Here is a 27,922-nt window from a genome sequence, read left to right on the forward strand (position 1 = left end):
CTGCTAAGTTGTCTCAGAGTATCAGTGGAACTGAATTTGCACACCTGGCCACAAAAAAACCTTCACTCTGTAGTACTGTACGTCATCATATTTCCTTTCTCTTTAATATTTTATTATAAGTGCACAGACATTTCGAACGGCACTGCTGTAATAAACATGAACAAAGAAAGGGGTATCCCCTGATAGACTCCCACGATTGCCTCGCCACAAACCCGTCTTATCTAGCCTGCTCTGCCATCACTGTACGGACACACCGGGTCACTGCACGATGAAGGTGACAGTGGGTTTCCTAGACACACCCTAAAGACTCTGCTACTCATTTCCCATGAGGCTCGGCGGCAGCATCTGTGGACCGGCAGCTCGAGGTGAGTGCTGACGCATTCAGACAGCAGGAGGGGGACAGAAGAATCAGCCCGCTCTCCCTCCCTCTCCCTCTGCTCACTGCTTTCTTTTGAGCTGGTGATGGCCTGGTGATATACCAATGTGCTTTCATTTATGGCCCTACATACAGGTTTTCTAGGCTAGATATACACCAAGCTAGAAGCTACTCATCGATAAACAGAGCTACAAACTAGCTTAAAATGTGGCAAGGTTACGGAGAAGAGTACTAACACAATATAGGCCTATATCAAATTTAGTTTCTAAAGACATTTGAAGATTAGGATTTGTATCTATAAGTTAAGATTTACTTTCACTGACTTCAATCAAACTGATTGCATCCTGGGAGACAGGATGTGACTTCATAAAGGGGATTCATATTAACAGCAGAGCCGTTTCAGAGCTGATTGATTATTGGTCATTGATTATGCTTTGTGAATGATTGAATAAACAACTAAACAAAATACAATAAAGAAAAACTGCAAATATATAATGCAGTCCAGGTAACACCTTACAATAAGGTTGGATAGATAGATAGATAGATAGATAGATAGATAGATAGATAGATAGATAGATAGATAGATAGATAGATAGATAGATAGATAGATAGATAGATAGATAGATAGACAGTCAGAGATAGATAGATAGATAGATTAGATAGATAGATAGATAGATAGATAGATAGATAGATAGATAGATAGATAGATAGATAGATAGATAGATAGATAGATAGATAGATAGATAGATAGATAGATAGATAACAAGAGGTCAACCGATAGTGGATTTTACCGATAACAATAACTAGGTTGGACCATGTTGGCCCGATAACCGATTAATCAACCAATAGTTTTTAAAATGGATACTGAATGAAAACAATCTTAATGCATAAAATACTGCTGAACTTTATAACATAAAAAAATAAAACAGTGCTTTAAAATGTTAAAACATATGAGTAAATGTTGAAATTAACAATGAGCAATACTTTTATTATCCTTATAAATGTTACAAATGGACTCTTATTGTAAAGTGTTACTATTTCATATAAATCCAAACATTCGTGCTTAAAGTTGCCGTTCTTTAAAATATATATACAAAGGCCATTGCAAATAGAGATACATATGTATATTATATCTAAATCCGTTTCTGAAGTGCCCAGATCTGTGCAGCGCACAGTCTCACGTGTCAAAACAAACTCCACCAGGCGTCAGTGATAGTTTTTATTTCGCCTCTAGGGGGCGCTCTCGTACTGTATAATGACAGCGGACCCTTCTCAGCCGCTGCAGCAACGGATGCAACCCCGGAAAAACTATTTTATGGATTTTTGCCGATAAACGAATGTTCCAGCAATCCTTTATCGGTGCCGATTTATCGGTTAAATCTGTTGACCTCTAATGATAACTATTGTGTTGCGTTATAAAGAAGACACATACAACTTCATTGTAAAGTGCAACTGTTTGTTTTTGTTTACTGAAGACAAATGCTACATTTCGTTCATGCTAGGATTATTTTAAATCATACCGATATCGCCTGCTAAAACATTTTCCCGCTTTAAAACGGTGGCACTAAAAATCCCTTCGGATGTAGTGAAATTACAGACATGTGTTCTCCTGATCTTATACCCTGATTTGTTCACAAGAGGTTAAAGGGATTTACAACGTTTACATCCATGCACTGCAGACAGACACAATCCCGATCCATGCAACAACACTTGATCTGCATGTGGCCACATCTAGCATCATGTTACATAAAGTCTTTATATAATAAATAAATCTGCCCCCTTATTCGGTCTATTTCCAAGAAGGATTTTCAACCCTTCACTAAAACGCTTCATCACCCAATAATATTTCCCTATCGTTATGCAAAAAAAAACAACAACAGAAAAATAAATAAGCATGGGATGTCTGGCATAAAAATGTCTGAGTAACATCATTTTTCCATCTTGGGCCTGAAGGTACAGCAGGCTTCGTCAGCACTGCAGGCCGAGGCTGCAGCATATCTAATAGCACCGAATCAACAACCCCCAGACATCATTCAAGCCATCAGGGTTACAACAGAACTATAACAGTCTGTGTTGCTTAATGTCAGCTTCTCTAACTATTTGATCAGAAAGACCACTTTAGATGTCTCATTTTGCTGATGCAGTGGATTGTCCCCATGCGAATAGTCTATAGCTGCGAAACAGAGACTGAAATTTTACAATCTAAGATGCATGGCAACTCATTAAGTTGCATACTGGACATCTGCAACAAGACAGCAATTCCCTCACCAATGCAAGTAAGCAATACTAAATCTAATAGATTGATACCAATCTTTATACTAAACATCCATTCTGTAATGAAAAAAAAAACATGCCCCACCCTAAGAAATAAAAATGCTCAGCTAATTTATCTTTCCATTTATCAGGCCATGGTCCCAATTGGTTCTCTCTCTCTCTCTCTCTCTCTCTCTCTCTCTCTCTCTCTCTCTCTCTCTCTCTCTCTCTCTCTCTCTCTCTCTCTCTCTCTCTCTCTCTCTCTCTCTCTCTCACACACACACAAATATACGCAGACAAACCTTCATAAATATCAGATCTGGCCCCAGAATTGTGTTATTTGTACGATCACTGTTTTTATATTTTAAATGTGGCTGCATAATAATAATTAAATAAAAAACAGCCAGCAAAAAAAAAAAATGGGGCAAAAAAAAAGATGTATTCCCAAGGTTAACCTGAATCAAGTACATGACAATTAGAACAAGACATAAATGTGTTATCCGCATTCGGATCCTACCTCATTTCTCCAGACGCAATAAGACAATAAAGTCATCAATATTAATGGCGTTTTCTGCCCCATTCTTCGTCCTTCTCTTCTTGGTATTTAACTTTGCTGATTTCTCTGAATGCCTGTTTTAACTACTGTATTATTTACAAAAGAAAAAGCAACGGGATTGAACAGGTCTGCTGCGGGATACGAGCTGGTCTGGTCGGCGTTAGGCTGAGATATCTCCTGTGTCCGCAGATCTCGGTGTGAATGACAGTCGGCTGCGGCTCCCCCTGTAAAACCAAACCCTCCTCCGCTCGGGCTGCGCAGAGGGTGGGCGTCCATTTGCTGAAGAACAGCGGCCCCTGCTGGACATCCATAGAAATGCAGTGTGGACGCCTGTGAGAAAAGAAGAGAAGAGGTTAAACGAAGTCTGTGGGAGAAATACGTAGGCATACTAGTTTATACTTTTCACCCATCTAAATGCCTCTTGGTGCCTACAATTTATTATTTCAATGGCTTTTACAGCCGCTGTTGATCCTCACTAATTTACTTTTACTAACTTCTTATGTGTAGTTTCAGGCTTGAGTCGCTAGAGGGACATAATATTTTTTAACATTTAAACATGTGACAACTTGCCCCGGCCAGATATTTACATAGGCTATATTGTCACCTTTCAGGTAGCTGGAGTCTATATTCAATAACACCTCTCGTCGTCGGAATACTAGCGTGTTCACTTGATTACCAAACAGCAAAATCAAAATTAATTTGGAGTTCAGAATTTCTTAACAATTTTGACCAAGTTTGAAACCAAATAGGCTAATAAAAAAACACTGCTACTCTTGCGACATTGAGCTCTGGCGGAAATGCACCTTAAAGTTGGTTTGCCAACCGCCATTTAAACAACAGAAGAAGAAGAACGAAGTATTTTGTAAACGCCTGAGTTTAGTGACGGAAGTAGTTTTGTCAGCGAAACTCCAGCGTCATCACGAGCCCTCAGGTGAGGTGTGAGAGATGAGAGAGAGGACGCCGCGGGACTCACTGGATCAAACTCTGAACGGTCCACAAACAACTATAACTATTTGAATATTTCACCCAAGACGCAGAAATAGCGCCTGGATAAACTGATCTAAGTTTCAGTTTGGTGCCTGTTTGCTGAAGTAACATGAGTTCCGCCGCGTATGAACGTGTAAGTGTTTTTTAATTTTTTTTTATCTTATTTTTTTAAATCTCTTAACCTTGACTGAAGTGCCATTGTTCGGCACAAATTCACCCTATTGTTGTCAACTTTATTGTTCGCAATCATAAACGTTATCGTGTCAAAGAAAAATGACAACACAACTTGAATATGTAAATTTGACTGTGTAGCCTATCATACGGTTGATGTGTGATGTTGTATTCAAGTAGGTCCTGTGCGAGTCTTACGCCATCATTCATCGACCACTGGTCTTGTCTTAGTGGTGGGGCTTTTGATTCATCCTACTGACTCGTTTGAATAAACACATGAACGAGTCCAGTTCATGGAGGTGAACGAGAATGGTTCGTTCATTTAAAAGATTATCTTAACAAGATATCTAACTCTGAGTCCATGTCATTGAATGTTTAGTAGTGTCCAGATGCTCATACCACTGAGGAAAGTGGAACAATTTGATATTTGAGTGAAGAAGGTCTTTTTTTGTGAGTAAATGTATGTCTGTGTGCAACAGACAGACCAGTTTAACCTTCAAACAGAGCTGCTGGTATAACCAGTTAGACATGGATAGTCAGAAACTTTTTTTTTTAGTTTAATATTTTACACAAAATATAAAATTAACAAACTAAAAAAAAGAAAAGGTTAGGCTAAATGCTTATTAGGCTATGTTTGCATCATATTGATGCATCACCTTTTTTGGTCCATGTATTCTGATATCTTGTAATATACCGTAAATCAATGATATCCTTATAACAGTATACCATTTTTATATCATAACATGGCATGTACATATCATAAATGCATGGTCTTATGGTCAAAATGGCTTCAGTGTGATAAATGTTCATCTTTAAATAAAAAAGACTCTTTACTTTATAAAAGTCAAAAAGATTTTGCAGCAAAAAGACACACATGATGTAACGCAACCTGACGGTGGACATTTTTACTTGTTAATCAGATGACAGAAGGCATGTAGAAGATTGTGTACATCCTATGGTTTTGATCATGTTGATAATCTTGACGCAACATGGCTTAGGCATGGCTCTTTATGGCCACTTCCTTGTTCTTAAAGTGCGGCGCTGTGGTCCGAGTCAAATCCACAGATTGTTCGTTTCAGTTGTTTGTTATTTTTCTGTTATGACAAAGCTCTAACCCTAAACCATATAAACCAAACCTAACCCTACAGCAACACTGTGCTTGTGGAAGCAAAAGCCAAGAGACACGCCCAGTTTTGACACATTAAGTAATATAATCCATATTATCCTTCTGAATCCCTTGTTGAGACATCTAGATCTGCCTTTTCCATGTGATTCATATACATTATGTTCAAAGCCCAAATAACACTGGTAATTTATTAAAGCCAATAATTTCCCTTGTGGTTCTTGTCTTGCCATCACAATTTAAGCAAAGACATAATGGATATGCATGTCCTATAAATAGATTAGTGAGGATGAATCATTTCTTTGGTTATTCGCTCACTTGATGCATTGGCTGTCTGTATCATTTAACCATGCAACCAACTACCAAAATATGTTGACTCGAATAAGATGGATGTAGCCATGAACAGATATGGGAACTTCGCTTCATTAGGGGGAGGTAATGTGTTCGATGGGCTTTTTTCCTGCTAAAGCTAACACACCTATATTTCCAAGTATTTGGGATCTCTTCTGCTCCTCAGGGCTGTTTCAAATTGATAGCCAGAATCCTCAAAGCAGAACAGCCTGTGCATTTAGTCTTTTTTCAGGCTTCCGCAGACAAGCTTATTTCAGTAACTGTAAGTCTTGAATAGACCACAATGTAACTTTTTCAATAATTGCATTACAATTTCCAAGTTTTTCGAGAGAATGAAACAATGTGTCATGCTCTCCTACTTTATAGGCAAAATCCTGAAATGCCTCTTTTTCTTTTTTTCTTTTCTTTTTTTAAATCTAGGCCTAGTTGTATTTTACAATTATCATTGAATTGTTCTGTATTTTGCAAGTGCAGTAGCCCATGTATTTACTGTTTACAAATGCAGTTGTTTGTGTTGCCGCTATTGAAAAAAAACTTTGCATCTTGTCTATTCAACATTATAGATTAATTAGATTTGTTCTTTTGACAGATTTTCTCTCATTTTCCCCTTTGTGCAATCTTCCATGGCATTTTGACTTGGTTGGCTGTTTGTTTGCTGTGATCTGGACTGATGATACTGAGCCCACAGTGTTGTAGTACATTCTCAGCTGTTCACTTCTCCCTAGACATGCGGTTATCTGCTCCATCTGAGAAAAACAGATAACTAGAATCTAAATATATTACTGAAACTGAATGGATGGTATTTCCTCTAATTTGTTACACAGCTTGGAATCAGTGGTTTTAGGTGATGTTCAGACATGAATGCACACTTGTGCTAGGATGTTGTAGAGGCATACTGTACAGTAAATAGCTTTAAGCTGTTATTTAGAAATAGATCAAATGTGTTTCCGTCATTGGTTACTTGAAACAGGTATATTGTGATGTAAGAGGGCTTGTTCTCTTTGGGTTTGTGTTATGAAAGTTAGATACTTGCAGACCCCATGAAATCAAAGTTGAAGTTGTGTTGCTTGTGGTTCTTGTGTTAGCTTTAAAGGGGTCCTATTATGCTTTTCCACTTCTGTTAGTGTGTAATGTTGCTGTTTGTGCATAAAAAAACGATCTGCAACGTTACAAAGCTCAAAGTTCACTCCAGAGGGAAATAACAACATACTATATATATATATATTAGTACATCTGGATTAGACTCAGAACAATGATACAAACACATAGATTGAGTTCATCAACACCCTCAAAGCTTCACAGTCCTGCACCCCTTCATGGGTTTAACATTTCATTCAGTTAGGCTATATGTTTGGCAGTTTTGACTTGCTGTGATGCTGTTCAATGTTTGATGATCACGTTATTTTACATGTGCATAAGCAATGCTTCTTTCACTTGTTTCTACTTCCAGAGATTATGTACTCTTTCAGAAGATGTGTAATAGCGCCCCCTACCTTATAACAGTGAATACACAGATCTCCAGAAAATTCCGTCAACAAGGGGAACGCTTTGTGTCACAAGCGATGTGAAACTGTCAATGTATTTTTTTTTTTACTTTAAACAATAACAAAAACCTCTGTTAGACCTATCTTTGTATTTGTGACCCTGGATCACAAAACCAGTCATAAGTCACACAGGTATAGTTGTGGAAATAGCCGACAATACATTGTATGGGTCAAAATTATAGATTTTTCTTTTATGCCAAAAATCATTAGGATATTAAGTAAAGGTCATGTTCCATTTAAGATATTTTGTAAATTTATATATAAAAAAACGATTTGTGTGAGTGTATGCTGCACAGTCGCAAACATAAATGGACAACTTTAAATGTGATTTTCTCAATGTTTCGTTTGTTTTGTTTTGCACCCTCAGCTTGCAGACTTTCAAATAGTTGTATCTCGGCCAAATATTGTCCTATCCTAACAAACCATACATCAATCGAAAACGTATTTAGTCAGCTGTCAGATAATGTATCCTAGGCCTAATTGTATATCTCAATTTCAAAAAACTGACCCATGTGACTGGTTTTGTGGTCCAGGGTCACATTTGTCTGCTTAGTTGTATGATGAGACTTCTATTACGAGGATGTTTGTGAATCCAAATGACCTCAGGTCCATGATGTCAGACGGACCAATACTTACACATTGCATTTCTTTCAATCCAGTGTGACCGTGTCATCCCACCTTCATCTCATTCAGCAGTGATTCATCTTCTGTCTTGCAATTTCAAACTTATTAACCTGAGGAGGTTATTGGCCTGGTGTGTCTGGCACTTTGTTCCATGTAACCTGGTTGAAAAGACATTTTGTTTGGGGTTTATTGAATGGGGATCTTTGTGACAGTACACCTTAGTAATAAGAAATGCTACAGCAAGACTAAACATGACCACAGACAGACATTGTTATACTTCGTGTGTAATCCTGTTTCCCACCAACCCTAAAGGTATTCTGATAAAAGTGTTTCGTTATGTAATGCTACATTTCTTGGAGAAAACGTTGTTGGGTTTGATTAGTTGAGGTCAGATGTCAAGCAGTAGCTAAGTTTCCATCCACTTGTCAATCGAATTATCTGAAGTTCGGTAAAAAAACTCATGCGAATAAAGCTGGTTAAAGTGTTTTGCGATCAAATTGGTATATCGAATTGATTTGGGACATTTTAAAGTGTTTCCATTCATTTTCGCACTGAATCGCCCAACATTTGCGAACTAAGTTTTGCTAGACAAAATGGATTCATTATCTATTCGGCAAATAACGTTTCCATCAACGTTTATCGCATAAGCCATATATCGATCAAGATAAAATCCGATGAGACCGAACGCATTTCATTTGAGTCAATATTCATGATTTTCAACCTTATGGTTTCCATAAGGCATTTTTCATTAGATATCACTTCATTTGGATAAAAACTTGTGGATGGAAACATAGCTAGTGTCAGGAAAGTGACGTGTATTTAAAAAAAATATTTTTATTATTCTATGATGTTGTTTTTATGGCATCATAATATGTCATATATGTAAAACATATATTTTTTCAGCCCTTGAAGTATGCATTATTTCAAGCCAAAAAGCAGGCAATCTGAAAAGACATATTGAGGGGTATGATATATCAGGAATGGTTATTTCTGGCCTCATAGGAATGGGTAGATTAAAATCCAAATGCTTTAGCGTCTGTTCAGGATACAAATATTTACCTCACTGGCACATTAGGTTGGAAATGAAGTGAAACATATTTATATGGGTACCGGTAATACTCTGGCCCTATTTAGATTTACATACAACAACAGCCTGGCTTGACTTTCTGTTCATTTGAAATTCCCTATCATGAGACAAGTGTAAGATATTAAAATAATATTCTTAAAAGTCAAGTATTATTGTTAGTGAGGACACATATAGTTTCAGTTTATTTTCTACAGTTTCATTAATGATGATCATTTCCTGCTCTTCTTGTTCTCATGCTTTATTAATACACAACCAAGACAACTTAATGAATAGCCTACAACATGACTGTTGAAAGGATTTTCATTACATGGTAATGTTCATGTAATTCCCTTTAAATTCCAACAAAACCCAAGTTGTTTTTTTACTGTCAAGAATTTATTTTTGAAACAACTTCACAGTTGTGGTCATAACTCAACATTCACTAGTTTTCTGCTATATGTTTCACATACGTCTCAAAAAACCCCAATATAGTACAATTATCTGCTGCACTGAGGGCAAACTAATCAACTGAATCATTTGCTCAACCATCCTGTCTTAGAGCCGTCTTTTAATTGCCTGAACGTATCTTTAAATATTCCGTTTTGTCTTGGGGGATATTCATTCTTTAAGGTTTAATTGCTACGGTGTTGTTCGGAGGCTCCTCAGTGTCTTGAACTGTCTTTTCCAGCTGACTGACCAGTCAGTGATTACTGGCCTCTGGTCCTGATCCATGTCAGAAGTCCAGACAACTGGATTTTAGCTGAAATGTGGTGTGCTTGGGTTTACAGATCATAGCAGAGGAAGAATAGGCTACATGAAAAGACACATTTGTTTCTGTTTACGGTTTCTTACATCTTTTTGTCATGTGACTATCTTACCATGTTGAATCTCTCCAATCCATGCATTGACACAAATAGATAACCAGAGTTGTTTTTGTTTTTTTTAACAATCAAAATTGTATACCAGCCAATATTTAATTGCATGCTCATTTACCCCATTGTTACCCAAACATCTAACAATAACTTAAAGTTGATCTTTAAAAAACTAATAATTTAGTGTTTGTTCATACTTGGTATGTTTGGTTGGATTACAAACCCTGATGCAATTGCTCTGTTAGTGCGGTTCATTTGAGTAGTGTGAATGCTGCCATTCGAACCCTGGTGCGCACCAAACAAGCGGACCGAGGCCGCTAAAAAGATGTCGGCTTCCTAAAAAGGACAAAATGTTTAGGCATATCTGTTTTTTCTCATCATATTTGCGAGTTTGCCCATCACAATTCACGCTTCTCCTCACGGCAGATTTTCCATTTGTGTGTGACGGAGGGATTCCTGCCGCTCTTTTGACTCCCTTTTAAAAACATTTTAAAAGCTCTTCACAAGTTCTCAGCTGGTCAAAATACCATCATATGTAGGCTACATACATACAACAAGCACATGCAGCACACAGCATTGTTTTGGATATTCGGTAAGTCATGTTGCGAAATATACGTAATAAAAGTCGACCATTCAGGTTGTGAACATATCCCTATGCCTTAAGGTTCAGTATCTTTAGGTTAAGTATTAAAATGCCAATGTGAATGCAAAGCGGACAAGGACTAATTTACGACCAAACGAACCAAACTACAAATGTGTACACACCCTAAATGACTGTTAAATGTAGACTAATCTGTAAACATTTTTAACATGTTATGGTGCCTAAATTCACTTGTAGCATTTAAAATTGTGTTTTTTAGTGATAAAAAAACCCCCCGGTGTATGTGTGTGTGTGTGTGTGTATATATATATATATATATATATATATATATATATATATATATATATATATATATATATATATATATATATATATATATATTGGCCATTTATTAGTTATTAACAAATAACATAATTATTGGCTTATTGTATCTGCCATCATTTTTATTATCAGTGCCTGAATGTTTTCTTCAGCTTGCAGATTTTGCTCCAGTATGACTTTGTTGGTTTCACGCGTGTAAATGGCAAATCTAGCCTATGATTATCAGGTTCAAATTCTGACCATGATTTCAGCTGTTGGTTTGGCTGCACAATAGTGATTCATTCGCATTTTATGGTCTTGGCAGATAGCTAAGGATAGATGTAAGGCTAAACATTCAGTTCCTAGAGAAGCAGTAGAACAGAAATATAACATAACATATACAAACAGTGCCGATATGTTGCAGTGCAAGATCAAAGTCAAATAGAAAGATGAGTTGAGTCAACAGCCTGTGATGTTTACTGTAAGATAGCAACACAGCATTTAACATGAAGAATATTAAATGCGAAACGTTTGTTTCTTCTATTTTGGCTTTTTATGTCTTCAGAGTATTTATACGTTTGCGAACAGGTTTGGCTACGTTTGCCATAAGTCATATCCTCTGTGGTAAGCAGAAACAGCTTAAGGCATGCACGGGGTCACGTCTCAGTTCAAGAGCTCCACACCTTAAAAAGAGGTAACAGGTTAACATATCTAACACCCTCTGCTGTGGGAAATCCTCACTGCAAGATCATGCTGGCTGTATGTGTTAGGATGTATTCTGTGATTTTTGTCACATTTGAGGTAGCCTACTTTCTTTTTCTTATCAAACTAGTATTCAAAAGCACATTCCATGTAAGGGACTCTGGAGTTTTAGAAAGTGCGTAATATTATACATAACGAACAGTTAGGCTACCCATTCTCTGTGTTAACTGGACCGTGAAATTTACGTTTATTTGTCAGCCGGATGGCGCAAATCCAATTTCAAATTGGGGTTGAGCATTAGTTTTTCTTCTGTCATTTATGTTGACATTTGAACTGTAATTGGGTCATATCTTCTCAGTTGATTCCGCTTCAACATGCTTATTTAAGTTGTGTGTGTCATTGGAAACACTTGATATTTTTCATATTTTTATCGCCCCATGATACAGACGTTTTCATCTAATTTGATAAAAGATATCCTGACATAATTTAGAGTATTAATTTGACCTCTGTCTCATTAATCCTTCCCTAGGGGACAACTTAAGTAAAAAGCAGCTCAGCTTTTTATTAAATTAAATTTATTGGAAAAGCATAGGAAATATCTGTAAGAAACATTTATTTCTAGTTTATTGGTCAAACAGTGTGGTGGACAATTGATCCATTTTTATAGATGTCTATTGATCTTTGAAAGCTATAAATAGTTATGTAAATTAGCTTTATTTTGCTTCAATATAAAGTAGTTTTCTTTAGTTTGTTCCATTGTAAAGCATCACCCACACCTTACTCTTTAATTGCGGTGTTATCGCTCCATTTTCTAAGCAATCCTTAGTTCAGAGAACCAACACGCACTGGCTTTATGCGGATTACACCTGTGGAGGCGCGTCTAATTAGATTTGTCTACCCTGGCTGATAAAAGTGAGAAAGAGACAGTACTGTTTTGCTGATGGCTCTTACTGAGAGTGATATGTCTTCAGTATGGCGTTTTGCAGAGGGTTATGGGTAGCATCACGGCGTGTAATGCTGTTATTAGGCTGTGATCAGGATGACTGATAACAGAAGCCCACAGCAGCAAGTGACCTGCATTCCCCAATGATTCTCTTAATCTTATGCCATGATGGCTATTAAAAAAATTCCAATTTAGGCAGCTTGAGTGCCAGGCGGGCTATGGTAAGAATGGCTTTAATTGCGATGAGTTACCGCGCTTCGCTGTTGTAATCGGGCCCAGATCTTGAAAGGAGGGTTAGCACGTCTGACAAATTGATTTAATACCAATGTGATTCTTTCTCCCTAATGATCTCCTGATTCCTCTTCTCTCAGGGTGTAGACACTTTGATTTCTAACCACTTTTTAATTGCAACCCCTTCCTTATTGTGTGCAATGTGCATGCTTTTTCAGTTAAAAACGTGCGCAATGTACTGAGGCTCTGCCTCATTCCACAGTCCCAGTTTAGCTTCAGCATGATACCGCTGCGGTAGGGAACGGGTGATTTATGGACAATTACAGCGTTTTTTGTGGAGTCAACAGTGTGTGTGGAAGAAAGGAGGAAATGAAGGAAGAGGCCGGTTGGTCCCTTAAATGCCTGACTGTAGATGTCTGTCAGTGCTGTTATTTAGTACCTCTGCATCCTTTGGGATTCTCCATACAGTATGCAGCCCATCCAGATATCTCGCAGCAGTGCACTAACCACATCTTGCAAAATCAAGGCATAATTTGAACCTTTCTCAAACGAAGACCTCTGAAATAAAGCGATTTAATCTGTTATTTGCTGTTTTGCACACACACATTTAAGCAATTTTTCCAAAGTGGCTCTTCTGTCTCCTCTCTAAATAAATAAATAAATGTACAGTATGATTTTTGGCATCAGAATATTATGTACAGTGTTAAAAATGGATATTCATTTTGAGATTTGCTGAATATTGCATTTACACTAAATAAATTGTGAAAGATAAACTTTAATCCTTAACTTGAATGTAAAAATAAGAGAAATGAGCATGAATAAATAATTAACCAATATATAGGCATATCGGACATATTAACTTATATATTGTGCTGGATAGATGATATTGTGTGTTCTTACCTTCTTAAAAATAAAGATTCCTAAAGGTTTTGTTTTACAGAGCCATATAATAACTATTTTTGTTTCCCCAAAGAACCTTTTAGTGAACAGTTCCTAAAAAAAAAAAAATATTGGTGTGAAGAACCTTTTCCAACTATAAAAAAACATTTTGTGGAATGAAAAGGTTTCATGAATGTTAAAAGGGTCTTTCTAACCAGAGAAACGTTTTCATAGTGATTATAAATATTGGTGGTAGTACCCTCTTTTTGGTGTTGCACCGCAGGAACTGGGAACGGTTTTAGTTATAGGAACGCCTTTTGGGGAAACTAAATTAGCTCCTACTTCAGAGTAGGGTCTAACCCAGCACAATAGGAACTACCAGTGATTGGCTGAACGCGTTCCATACTAAACTCTGGCACCCGCCACTTTAAAAACTAGTGCAAACGCAGTTTACATTTACTCCACGAACTAACTCCACGAACATGGAAAACCGCGATCGATGGACTGACGCCAAAGTCCAGGCACTTTTCAGACAATCACGGCATCTTCCATCCTCCAGTTGTTGCTGTTGTTGAATGTTGCTCTGAAATGAGTTCACTATCGGACAGCTTACGACACTTCAGAGTTTCTACTGCGGGTGCGAAGTCAACCAGGAAAATGGCCCTAGGGAAAATCGTGTTCTCTGGGGAATCGCACTGGTGGCAAGTTCCTATAGATGAGTTTATATACTCGTGTGAAAGCCCCTAAATGCTCTTCATGAAACCATAGGTACCAATAAATAACCTTTTTATTTTTAAAGGCCCATTCACACCGAGGATAATATCTATAACGATAATGATAAAGATATAATTTTAAACATTCTAAATTTAAAACGATAGCAGAGTCCACACCGGAACTTAAGCAATGATGCCAAGGAGTAATATCATTGGAATTGCTTTTAGAAAGACTTTTTCCTGCTGACAATGAATGATGAAAACATTGAAAGTAGGGCTGTGCGATATTGAAGAAAAATGCGATATGCGATAACTCCTTAAATAATGCGTTATTCAATATGCGATACGATAATGCTTAAAGTGTGTAAAATAAACTTAAATTATCTTTATATTTAAAATGATATAACCTACATGTGTTTCACATTCTTTTTATGACAAGAAAGTGAACATCAGCGTTTTACTGTAGCATAAGAAGTGTTATTTTAACATCAGTGTAAACCACAGGGTTTCAGGTTATCCTATAGGTTTATTTAATAAAAGATACTGAATCATAAAATATAAAAATAAAACATTGCTTAGTTTTCACTGTATGAATTAAATATATCCTGATACTTATTAAAGCTAAGAAATTTTTTGTCTTTTATTCATGACCCCATTTATTGCAAGCTGTTGCGATATGCATATTGCGATATATATATTTGCGATATTTCTATAAATTCGATATATTGTGCAGCCCTAATTGAAAGCCAATCAGAATCCATCCGTGAACTAGTAGTAGTAAATAAAATCCCTACATTTGTGTTATTCTTTCATATTTTTCCCTTCTATGTCATATGAAAGTGGGTTGCAAATGCATTCCATGTTGACTCAGCAGGGACTAATGGTACATTCAGGTTTGGTTTTGAACCTTCAACATTTTGGTTAGATTCAGACATTCTTATCCATTCAGCTACCAACTACAACATATTTACCGCTTGTCTTTGGACAGGCAAGGGTGGGTCTCAGTATTCTGGGTTTTCAGAATCTCCAAACCTTCTTGGATTTAGTAACTCACACCTTACACTTTAAACACAGGCATGCAAACAATGTAATACTCTAAACCAGAGCTGGATGATAGAGTCTGTCATAACTGTCTGTTTGTGTGTAAGTTCACAAAAACAGGCCTAACCAGTTTTGATCCTGCAATGTACGGGCCATTGAAACTAGTCTCAGCATGTTTTGATGCAAAGAACAGTGCATGTGCTTTACATGATGTGCATTATTTCACTTAAAAAATGCTTTTTCAGTTTGGAGCATTCCGTACTGGTGAGACTTGTTGCAGCACATACGAAAAGCTTGGTTTTTGGTTTATCTTTATCTTTCAGCTCTTCCTGTATCGTTTGGGAAGTGGGTTTGTTGTGTAGGCAGCATACTGTGCCAACTCATGCATAATTTGTGACATGTTTAAGTCTAAATTTAATGAGATTAAACTAAAAATAAGTGTTACTGAAATATAGTTTTCATTAGTGGCTAGTTTTCATTGAATATTCTTACAGATGCTGCACCTCCAGAGGCTACTTTAATTTATTTTTCTAACAAATGTGGTGGTTTATATTAACATTTAATGTCATTTAATGTTTAATGTGTTTGTGCTTTCATGTTCTCTAAGTGAAGTAACAAGAATTTGTAAATACAGTGTGCTGTTTTTCTTCAGTAAAGCAGAAGTTACACAGCAGGATCACAAAAGGAGTAGTTTTAAACTCACACTGCTCTTTTTGATACAACGAAACCCCAGAATGAAATAACAGTATTCTATAAGCCTTGTGCTATATTTGAAGTCTCAAGTAGACCAAAATGAATGGTTTTATTTCTTTAACCCTTTCGCTTTTGGTGCTTTCTTGAGCTTTACAGCCATAAAGCTAGTTTTATGATTAATTCTGAAGGTGCTATTTTGTTTTATTTGATTGACTGAGAAGCTAAGTTTACTTTTGAAGGACATGCTCACAGAAGAATACTTTAATTTTTGTTTTAGAAACAGAATGGGCCACACGAGCGGGTCACCTTAATGACGGATGAACAGAAGATGACATCAGTTCGGAAGATGAGCATTGCCGTGGGGGTCGTCGTTGCCCTGCTGGTAGTGGCCGCAGTGGTCGGATTTCTTGTGTGGCTCTTTGTTGGTAAACAGCTTCACCAATTGTCTCTAGGGCACTTGCTCTTAAATCAAGAAGTTTGCACACCTATACTACCTTTCAAATGTTTGGGGTCTCATATGCTCAACCTTTATCTTATACTTTATCATAAACTGATCTGATGTATTTATTTTACCGTAAAAAAAAAAGAAAAGAAAAAAAAGAACAGCATTTATTTGACCTGGAAATCTTTAGTAACATTATAAATGTCTTTACTATTTGATCAATTTAATACATTCTTGCTGAATAAGTGTTCATTTCTTCAAAATAAATTTGACTGACCCTAAACATTTGATTGGTAGTGTACAATTCCTATTATTTTAATTAATAACACATTTCCATCTTTCAGTCAGGAGCAAAGAATTGGAAGATGACTCCACCTATCAGAAATCCAGCTCATCCACGCTAGTTTACAGCGGACACATGAAGCTTCTCAAACCGGAGTACAGCCCAGTATATGACAACCCTGAAAGTACGGAATTCCAACAAGTGGCAAAAGACCTGGAAGGAATTGTGAGTGTTTTTGTTCTTCTCAGACTTTTCTCCATTGACACTGTTTATGAGTGTTCTGGAAACTTTGACTTCCTTTTGAGATCCTTTATTCTAAATTGAAGAGTGATTCCGTTTTTTTTTTTCTGTCCTCTTCATCATGAGCACTAGAGATTCACCATATTATCTGTATTTTGATATTTTTAAAAAATCAGTACATAGACTTTCAGTCATTGAAGTCTTTGTGTCTTTACACTGCAAAGATGCAATAAAGCCTCATCTGAAGTGGCATATATACCACAGAAATGGCATTTACACGTATTGTTGGGATGGAATATATCACCATATTGATTTGGGTAAATGGGTAAATATGTATTTATGCTCATGGCAGTGAGTGGCAACCTGTTGCAACCAGATCTAACATAAAGGTTTTTGCGTATATAATGTGTGTATTTAAAAAAAATACATTTATGTGTGTGTGTATATATGTGTATATATATATTTTTTTTAAATACATTTATGTGTGTGTGTATATATGTGTATATATATTTTTATTTTAAATGCTTACATTAATTTTTTTTTAAATGTGTATATATATATATTTGTGTGTGTGTGTGTGTATATATATATATATATATATATATATATATATATATATATATATATTTTTTTTTTTGTATTACATGTAAATGTAATACATAAGTGCTGTCAAATCGATTAATCGCGATTAATCACATCTAACGTGTGTATATATACACACACGCACGCACACACACACACACGCACATATAATATATATGCACATATTATATAAACAAAAACTTGTATGTCAGATGTAATTAATCGTGATTAATCGATTTGACAGCACTTATGTATTACATTTACATGTAATACAAATATCTTTGAATCATTGTCTCATAAAAATATGCATTTCCTGCATTGAAATTATTGTATTGTGAAAGGGTTATGTTACATGTTGTGATGTTACTGCATATCATTGGCCATTTATTTCTTAAAATAATAATTATTCTTAATAAGAATCTACTGTTTCTTTTTCAGATGAACAATACATTCACCAGAGATCCTTTTCTTTCCAAATACTACACCAAGTCTGTCATCACTGCCTTCAGGTACAGCTGAGCCAAAGAGCACTGATCTAGACAAAGCTAGATTTATAGCACACTCTCTAAATCTAATAGTTTTTAAATTAAAGAATAGATCATTCTTTATGTCTTGATTTTAATGCCTAGTGGTTTCGCTGATAAAGATAAATTACAAGTCTCGTAGAATCTGGGTTAAAAAAACCACCCTAATAGAATACAAATTATTAATTTCCAGTTCAACTATTACTGTTGCTCATACTCAGGGTAAGGGACCATAAAAACAGGACAAAAATCCATTACACTGAATCAGAGTATCATAGATAATGGGCTCATTTTTATTTGGGTCAGTAAGAAACCACCGAGAACACCCTAGCAACAGCATAGCAACATCCTTAATCCCCTCCCAAAAAAACACCTTAGCAGCTGCATAGAAACACCCTGACAACAACACACAATAGCCTAGCTTTTGACAATGAGTTTCGCATGGGCAAGTAGCACAAAACATCTAGTTGTTTTTACTTTCATTCAATAATATGTCAGTATCATGCATCTGCAGTGAAGGAACCTTAGCGTATCATTGGTCTCAGTTTGACATTCCTGAGATGGACCAGGAGATCGCCCCAGAGCTGACAGAGGAGCGTGTGATCGAGGCTCTGCAGAAGAACATCCGACGTGAGGGCAAAAGCTTCGGGAGCGTCGCAATCACTTCCAGCGACATCACCGCTTCACGTAAGATGATTGCTAATCACAAAGAAAGAGCAGATTTGCTCCTCAGTCACAGTGCAGTAATTAGAGTGAATAAAGAAAGATTAAATTGAAAACGGTTGTGGAAAACTACATTATGACTGTTTTTGTAGCAAAATACCACGACTAACATGTATATAAATGAAAAATGAAAAAAATTGAAATGGCTCCTTTAGGAGTGCTGATGCTTTTTAATAACTTTCTAGATAACAGTAGGGACTAGCCTCCAATGTGCGGCTCAATGCAACCGAGTAATTCTCTGTTTCTACTAAAAAAAAAGAAGCTGTTACTGTCTATCCTTCTCCAGTCCCCATTTGCATTATATACACGAGAGCAGCAGGCCTGAATGACACCTCAGTGCCCTGCTTAAATTGATATCTCTGTACTGAGACTCATGTCGCTGTAGTGAGGTGAGAGACTGGTATTTGTGAACGTCGCAGTCAAAGTGAGGGGTGGAGGAGGAAGAACAGAATGTCTGACAGGCCTGTGGAAAATGGCAGGAAAGAGGTCTGAAAAAGGACAGCATGCATCATTCTCTTTCTCTCTCTCTCTCTCTCTCTCTCTCTCTCTCTGTGTCTCTGCAGCCACAGACCCTCGGATGGCCAGGGACCCCAGATCCAGTGAGTAAAGTGTGTCCCATTTCAGTCACCGCTGCACTGTAATTTTCCACCTGGGTTGCCGTGCTCTCTGCTGTCACTCACTGAAAAATGCCTGCCCGCCTCCATCTCACGCTCACTCTGTCTCTCGCTCGCTTTCCCTTCCACTTACCTTACAGTGCACAACACACAAGATCTCAAAAGCCTGTTTTTCAACCACAGAAAGCAAATGTACAGCTCTTCAACAGCACTTATATACACATTTTTAAACTATCTGCATTAAACTGCAAGTGCATTTAGTTTTTGTATGGCTTTATAGTCAACATGAAAGCGAAATAGACCATTTTACTTAAATTAAAGGCTGGCCCACACTGAAAGATCTTTAAAATATAATTTGATTTTCAAAATTAGAGAGACACAAACACGGCGACAAAAAAAAAAAAAAAATCATAGATTTAACAGTTTTGTTTGTTGTTTGGAGTGCCACAATGTGACCAAGACAACACACACTAACAGATTCCATTCACAAACAACCAGAGTCCCGACTGTGAGAACGGGAAATATTCCAAAATCTCTTGCGGTCAAACTTGACTTTAGAGTAAACAAACATGGCGGACGATGGGCAAGAAGATTTCTGATCTTCCGTCAGCTCGCTTTCTGATTGGGTATCGTTTTATTCCACGTGACAATCTACATAGTGCGTGCGCGTTCGTCTTCGGGATTCCCACCACACAACAGGATTTCTGTTCGTAAATATTCAACATGACGACAAAAATTAACAGCAACACAATGATTTCAGAACATTACATTTTTTATTCTGTGGTTATGGTGGCGTTTTGGGTGTTACTTTGTGGTGTGTTTGGTTAGAGTTGGGACATTACACAGTGATTGATCAAAAATGCTTCCATTTAGTTTTGCAACGGCCACTTTCTATTGATCAATTCCAGGTTGACAACATCAAGTCCCACCCATTGATAAACCAGACCCGAATCCAAGTAGCTCTTACCACAAAAAAAAAAAAAAAAAAAGATAATTCATGAAGATGGCAAAGAGTCAGTCATGACAACAGAGAGAAAAACACACAAATATTAATCCCTTGAAAGAATGTATAAAAATAGCATGATTAAAGGTTACATGTTTACTTAATTATGATTGCTTGATTTCATATGTCTGCTGAGCATACACCCCTCTGTTCCTAAGCAGATATAATGTCCATTGTTAATGCCTGCCACTATTCCTCAAGTTAGTTTTAGCATGTGCTTGTTCCAATTTTCTCCATCATCAGCAAGAGGCTGTTATTATGCACTCTTGACCTTCTCCTCAATACACTAGAACTTTCACTGTGTATTTCCACATATTATCAACATATGCAAGTATATGACTTTTTAGAATAAGAATGCAATTTCCATTTCCATAAATAAATTGCATTGTGGGATCTGCATCTGTTGTATACTGCTCATTTAGGCAAATACAAGTACACAAGCACTCATCTGAAGTATCTGTCGAGTACATGGTTTGAATGTAGATGCCAGCATGCAGCAAAGATCAGATATTTCTACTTTTCCTGTTTCTGTTGTCAGAGAAATGCTTTTACAGTCTTGTTGCTGAAACCACCGGCAAAGAATTTATGTCTCCCGAACACCCTAAGAAATACCCAGCTCACTCCCGCTGTCAGTGGCAGATTCGCGCCCCTAAAGGCTACGCCATCCTTGTCAAATTCAAGACCTTCCACATCGAGGATGACTGTGCCAATGACTATGTGGCCATCTACGACTCTCTCAGTCCTGACAGCACTCACGCCATCACAAAGTGAGTATATGCAGCTTTCAAACCTCAGATTTGACTTCTTGTCGTAACATATACCAGAGTTGCTTATAGGACTATTCTGAGTTAAATACCAGCTATGCTCTATTAAAAGAATCTGTGACATTCTGTTGATTTAACAAAAAAATAGCATAATTTAACTCTGAATATTGTGACTATATTGTAACGCTGAATGTACTTAAGCATTTTGACTAAGCATTGAGAAATTGTCATCACTATATTGAGCAAAATAACCCATTTTTCCCACCTTTCTTTAAAAAAAAAAAGAATATACTTTTAGGGACCTCAAATTTAAGAGAAAAAAAGAGTTAAAATGATTAAACCGTAGTGTATAGGATATATAGCACTATCTTCTATACGTCAAGGACGAAGCCCCCTCATCGCTGGGCAGCGGTTACTTGACTTCAGTTTCATTTTTCATGGTTGTCCTCAGGCTTCTAGCTGAAGAATGGCTTGTTAAGACCCCTCTCTAGCACCTCTCAGATACATGCCAATTTTTAGTCACCTTATCACAGGCTTTAGTAAAGGAGCGCTTATTTTTCTTTTCTTTGTGTATTTATACTACTCAACAAATCACCTGAAGTGTATAGGTCGCAAACTGTATCTTGAAGCCAGTGGGCTCTGAACATCTCTCTCTTTTTTTAAAAGAGATTTTGCTCTCTCTTTCTCTCTCTCTCTCTGTACCTTGCTAATATACTTTCATTCTCTCTCTCTCTCTCTCTCAAAGACCTCATACATTTAAGCTTTAGTCCATATCTTAAAGGTCATATCTGTCATCTACAGGCTTGTATACTCCTAAAGGCTGACAAAATGCACTTGCAGCACATATATTATATTGTCTTTCCTTTTTGGAACAAACATATTGATAATACTCTCTTCACGGGTTATAATCCACACTAGTATGTAATAATACAATGCTCTTCTATACAGTTGTCACAGTTCTGGCACTCTTTCCATCACAGACAGTGTGGGCTTCGCCCTCCTACAAATCCTCTTGAGGTGGTTTCTTCTGGTAACATCATGCTTGTCAACCTGGTCACAGACAAGGTCCGGAAAGCAGGATTCAAAGCGGTTTACTCTGCCATTCCTACTACTACTGGTAAAAATTGTACAAATACTTTAGCATTTTATAACGTCATCATCCAGTTCAGATTAAGTCTTTCTATACAACAGTTCTTTCTGGTTCTCGAATCTGATTGGCTGAGAGCCGTGCAATATTTCCCCAGTATCGGCACCGTTTCAGCGTTTGTATCACTCCGCTTGCTGCGACTGTCGTGGCGGTCGAGCATATCATATCCCCCATGTTTTTTTTTAACAAATTCTACTGTTGTTTTGTCACAAAATTTAGTTTTAATCTGGGTTTTTTAGGCTAGAATGTAGTTATTTAGACCTCAAATATGTGACTAATATATCAGCGCCTATTTTACGCTTTCGCTGACTCTTTGGTAGATAGTGGTTAAACATGAGATATAATTAATTTGGGGTATATCAAGCAGGCAATCTTTGGTCTTTAATTAAGTTTCATAAGTTTATATTTGGGCTATATTTAACTTAATTCCTGAAGGTCACTAGTGCTACTTTTGTACGTTTGACTGAATTGTTTGCTTGTTTATTTCCTATTGTCTTTTATAATAGCTTTTGTCATTAATTGAAATATTTTTGTTCAATAAATATTATTTTATATATACGTAAATAATGTGCTGTGTTTAGCATTGAGAAATGGCCCGTTAGTGATCGTGATATGGACTTGAAAGTTACATTAATGTTTTGCCGTTAGATGGTAGCAAAGATGCAGGTAATACTTAGTTTAGTCGATCTCTCTTGCTCCCATAATACCATAATCTACTCTACATAATACAATAAGCTTCAATGAAACGACTCAGCGTTCCTTCGTTACTATTTCTAAAGTGACTTTTTAGAATTGGTAACGGAGGCTTGGGCTCAACTGTCAAACTGTCCATTTGAGACATGGCAGAAGTACTGCACAAAAGAGTGTTTTTAAAGACACTCCGTTGTTATATCTTATTTAATTACTCGCTTGTGCCATTGAACTGTTGAATAAACGCAATACCACACTCGTAGCTGTGCGATATGGCTGTATATCACAGCCGTGCTGATATACAGCCATATTGCACTGCTGCTCGTGTGATATTGCTCATGTAAACACTTGCAGTGTCTGACTTAAAGCAGCCTCGGAACTAGAAAAAGAATGTTGAATTGACTAGAAAGTGTTTCATGTTGTTTTCTTAATAACTTTTTCCCATTCATTTCTAGCTGTGAGCTGTGGAGCATATCTGACTGCGTCCACAGGAAACTTCACCTCTCCGCATTACCCTAGTTTCTTCCCTCCTTTGGTGGACTGCAATTGGAACATCAATGTAAGCCCTTACAACACTTTCACTTTTCTTTGTTACCCCTAACAGATACCCCTTTTCCACTGACACTGTTCCGGTGCGGGTTCCCAACCCGTGTCCGTTCTCGAACCGTTCCACGCATTTCCACTGCAAAAATGGGTCTTCCGGGCCCGAAAGATCTGTTCAGCTCCATCCTTAAAAACTTGCTGGTCTTGAACGGAGCCGAGGAGCGAGGGTGGAGAAATGCTGCCACTGTGCAAGAGAGCGCGTGAATCTAGGGTTTAATTTTCAATTTAGACCGATGAGAGTACGGGCAGGTTATGTGAGCTGCTGGTACGCTAGAATCACTCTCGGTACTGTGAACTGCAAAACAGAAGTGCAGCACTGCCTGCACAAACACCTGGACCTGTTTTTTTAGACTGGTTATATTCAGATAAACAACACATAGTTGCGCTACATCACCGTTCGTTCCTCAAGGAAACACGCAGCCTGTTGGAGACAGGCTCCAGTTCGCCTGGCCGAGAACACGTTCTCGAAAAGGGTTAAGAGAGTACTCATGTTAAAAAAAAAAAAAAAAAAAAGTATATTTGAGTTCAATTTTCAAGTATTTCTTCATTGGATGTAATATTGGTTCTCTGTTTTCTGGGAAATACCTAACATCTCTGCCTAGTGTTTCTGCCTAACATCTCATTTTGTGTTTAAAAAAAAAAAAGAATGGAAATAATATGCGATTAGAGCAACATGATAGATATCGAAATATGAAAATGTTGGCTTCATTTCATCACCATTCCTTTTGAAGTGTTTGTTGATTCATGCCTTTTTGAAAATAACCCTGAAGACTATCATGTGGATTCTGCAGGTTCCTGCTGGCAAAAATATAAAGATCGAGTTCAGTATGTTCCGTGTGAAAGAGCCAGGGGTGGACACTAACAGCTGTCACAAAGACTACATAGAGGTGCTGGGAAAAAAGTAAGTTCTTTCATCTGTCCCGCCATGACGGCAAGAAAGATTTCATTGTTTCTTGTCAGCTTTCTGATAAAATGGCATTAAGCTCAATTTACTGTATCTGCAGTCTGTTGTTCTTGTTTAGTTTAGTTTTTGTTGATTTCTTAGCCTTTGTTTTATTAAAGGGGTGGTTTACTGCTTTTTTTCTTTGCATTTTTGTGTTTATGGGATGCAATATAACATGTCTACGTTTTATTTTATTTTTTTAAGCCTTATTTTTCATAAATTTCATCTTTATTGTAAGCCGCTTTCTCCTCTGTCATTTGAACGACCGGTTGACTTCCTGATTCTATGAAACCACTCCCTCAGAAACAGGCATGGGCTCAGATTGGTTAGTTGGGCCGGTGTGTTGTAATTGGCTAAACTGCGTAGTGCACGTTGTCCGGAAACTTCACGCCCATCACCTTTACGGGCAAGTTGCATGTGCTCCGGTCAAATGTAAATAATGTTTTCAATAATGCCGTCAGTTTGAGCCAGAATCAGACCCAGAAAGCGGCAATGAAGAGAGTCAAGCAGAACCTCCCCAAACACGGCTCTTACAAAACGTTTCTGAATGGTAATTTTTTTATATATTATTATTCTATTCTATAATAATTTCGATACTTGAAAATCGAAAATGCCACTGCTTTTTTTTAGCTTTTGAGATACGGTTTTCTACTGAATAAATGACCGAGTAATACCGCAGCTGAAGTTTGCTGTTGCGATTACATATAATTTTTTTAACTTTATACACGTGTGTCTTATACACACAAAATAGCATCGAACTAACTGGCTAGTGGCTACTATAAACAAACTAGCGTTGGCATTGGTTTACGTTCTTGATCAAATAGAAAAATTTCGTCATAAAGTATACATGGAAAATACATTTACAAAATTAGTACATAATTACAAATTCAGGTCCAAAATGTTTGTACGCGTTTGTCATAGACACACGAAATAGCGGCTACTAACGCCAGCGCTGGCATTTGTTTACGTCCCTGATAAAACTAAAACATTTCGTCTGAAATTATACATCCAAATAAATTTAAAATGATTAAGTCTTACTTACAGGTTGTGGCCCAACAACGGCTGCCTCTGGGTTTAAAGTTGGAACTGCTTCATGTTTTAGTAACAGTTTCTTGTTTAATCCGGCATTGAATTTGTGGAGATTCTGGAAGCTGTCTACCGTAAAATGCGCAGCACAGAGAGCTAAATTACCATTGTAATTTTCAGGAGCATAATCAAACATAAATTTTAGCCATTGTTGACAAACTACAAGACCTGACTAAAAAAACACACTTTCGACGGCATGGCTTCAGCTCTCCAATATGACTCTTCCTCTTCGACAAAGCCGCAGAAATATGGCCCCTTTTTTTTTGCATATTCCGGAGGGAGGGTTGATGTAAATGTATGGGTTAGTTACGTATAAAACCCGGGAAGTATCTCGTTGTAGTCCCATTCGAGTCGTTTTTGTAGGCATTAAACTTCCTGATTTTTGAAAGATGATATCTCTGCTTACGTTGAACTTTCAGCGCAGCAACTTTGCAGATACGGTTCATCCACCAACAGCAACATTACACACTATTTAAAATGAAAAAAGTGAAATCGCAATCAACCACCCCTTTAACAGCTCTTTGCTTCCTCGATTTTTGAAGGTATTGTGGCGAGAGACGTAGGCTTGTGGTCTCTAGCACCACCAATGCCATGGAAGTGAAGTTCCATTCAGATGAATCCTACACTGATAAGGGATTCAAAATCATTTACACCGCATTTGACCCTGTAAACCGTACGTAAGCCCAGTGTTTCAATATGACCATCTAAATGCAGTGATCCGTTTTTGATCCAGGAACATTTAAAACCAACAGATCATATTATTCTATCATTAGAGCTCTCCTTCCTCTCCTTTCTTCTCCAGCTTGCCCTGGTCAGTTTGCGTGCACCTCAGGCTTGTGCATCACAAAACAGCAGCACTGTGACGGATGGAACGACTGCGAAGACATGAGTGATGAGAAAAATTGCAGTAAGTCTCACCCCAGTCAGGATGTTGTAACATTTAGTTTAAAACCTTTCAATTTATTAATTAGAGCTTGAATTGGAATAGCCCTGTCCGGCGGGATATTGATTTGGAACACAGATAATTCAACAGTCAAAATTAATGATAAATAATTGCATAAATAATTTAATTATGTTGATTTATTCCAAAATATATAGATATATCTGTTGTTTTCTTCAACTGATTGGACAGATTCCCTCCTAATTAATATAATTTAATTTTGCCAAACAGCACCTCATTGTTTTAAGGTAACTTAATAAGAACATTAACACCAAAATTTGAACAATTCTATGTATTGTGTATTTATTATATTAGCCTAAATATTATAAATAAAATGTATAAGTAATTATAAATTATAGCATTCTGAGAAATTAGGTGTTTTTGGTTCATAAAATGAACGCTGTTTTGATAATGTTCCTTAACTTCTGATTTGAAGTATAATTCTGCATCATATTTGCTACCCATCATTAGCCATTGAAATTGGGAATACTTGGACATCTGTTTATTTGAGTTTGAAATAACCTTTTCAGGACAGTATACATTGTGCTAATATCTGACAAAGTTAGGTGAGGAGGTTTCACATACATTTTGCATTATTCAGTATGTGTCTTTAATGTTTCAGACTGTGGTGAGGGACAGTTCACTTGCAGTAATGGCCTTTGTAGGCCTCAGATATTTGTCTGTGACAGAACGAATGACTGTGGCGACAACAGCGATGAGCAACATTGCGGTGAGTTTCACCATTTGCATTTTAACAAACATAATTGTTTATTTATTTATTTATTGCTCAGTTCAGCATTTACATTTTAGCAGTGAACCCCATTTGGAAACCCTGCTCAAAAGGAAGTCAATTTAAATGAAACAAACTCCATTTAAGGATACACTAAGCATTCACACTGATAAAGCAGTGGCTTAGTAAAGCAGGACCTTGATGAGATCACACGACCAGCTGTTTTCTGGGATTCAAATAAACACTAGCTTAAGACGAACTTACCTTAAACTGGGATTTTCTTTGAGAACTTCAACATATGTACACATTTAACACTTGCTTCGTTGTTGCATACTTCAAAAGCCCACTTTATTTTCACCATTGACGGACATTTGGCAAGGCTTTTTGTTGTTCCTTCTAGATTGTGGCAAGGCTGAGGCAAGGTGCGGGGATGGCGACTGCATCCAACAGGATTTTGTATGTGATGGGAAAAATGACTGTGCTGATGGCAGCGATGAGGTATCCTGCTCAGGATGTGAGTAGATTTAACTTACTGATCTCACAGATCTGCCTTTCCATAGAGCTTAACAATAGGTTGGTCAA

The 27,922-nt window shown here is 37.1% G+C and overlaps 2 protein-coding genes across 3 annotated transcripts in view; one reads left to right on the forward strand and one right to left on the reverse strand.

Moving 5' to 3' along the window:
* Positions 1-3,412, reverse strand: part of aplp1 (amyloid beta (A4) precursor-like protein 1) — a 53,857-nt gene extending 50,445 nt beyond the window's left edge. The window contains exon 1 of one of the 2 annotated variants that reach the window (XM_079610538.1): positions 3,147-3,412. In XM_079610538.1, the coding sequence (XP_079466664.1) occupies positions 3,147-3,209 (63 nt within the window). In that variant the 5' untranslated portion in view covers positions 3,210-3,412. The remainder of the gene's footprint in view (positions 1-3,146) is intronic. The other variant, XM_079610539.1, reaches the window with a different exon arrangement.
* A 288-nt stretch (positions 3,413-3,700) lies between these two features.
* The window catches only part of st14 (ST14 transmembrane serine protease matriptase), a gene marked incomplete at its 3' end in the record, with an annotated part of 32,409 nt that continues 8,187 nt past the window's right edge, over positions 3,701-27,922 (forward strand). Inside the window, exons 1-15 of the mRNA XM_079610795.1 lie at positions 3,701-4,116; positions 4,217-4,305; positions 16,304-16,451; positions 16,813-16,976; positions 18,012-18,082; positions 18,612-18,784; positions 19,384-19,419; positions 20,976-21,204; positions 22,182-22,318; positions 23,494-23,597; positions 24,433-24,542; positions 26,213-26,343; positions 26,473-26,577; positions 27,233-27,340; positions 27,741-27,854. Of these exons, the coding sequence (XP_079466921.1) occupies positions 4,282-4,305; positions 16,304-16,451; positions 16,813-16,976; positions 18,012-18,082; positions 18,612-18,784; positions 19,384-19,419; positions 20,976-21,204; positions 22,182-22,318; positions 23,494-23,597; positions 24,433-24,542; positions 26,213-26,343; positions 26,473-26,577; positions 27,233-27,340; positions 27,741-27,854 (1,654 nt within the window). The 5' untranslated portion in view covers positions 3,701-4,116; positions 4,217-4,281. The remainder of the gene's footprint in view (positions 4,117-4,216; positions 4,306-16,303; positions 16,452-16,812; positions 16,977-18,011; positions 18,083-18,611; positions 18,785-19,383; positions 19,420-20,975; positions 21,205-22,181; positions 22,319-23,493; positions 23,598-24,432; positions 24,543-26,212; positions 26,344-26,472; positions 26,578-27,232; positions 27,341-27,740; positions 27,855-27,922) is intronic.

The sequence above is a fragment of the Phoxinus phoxinus genome, assembly GCF_949152265.1.
Source record: "Phoxinus phoxinus genome assembly, chromosome: 4".
NCBI classification, from domain to species: Eukaryota; Metazoa; Chordata; class Actinopteri; order Cypriniformes; family Leuciscidae; genus Phoxinus; species Phoxinus phoxinus.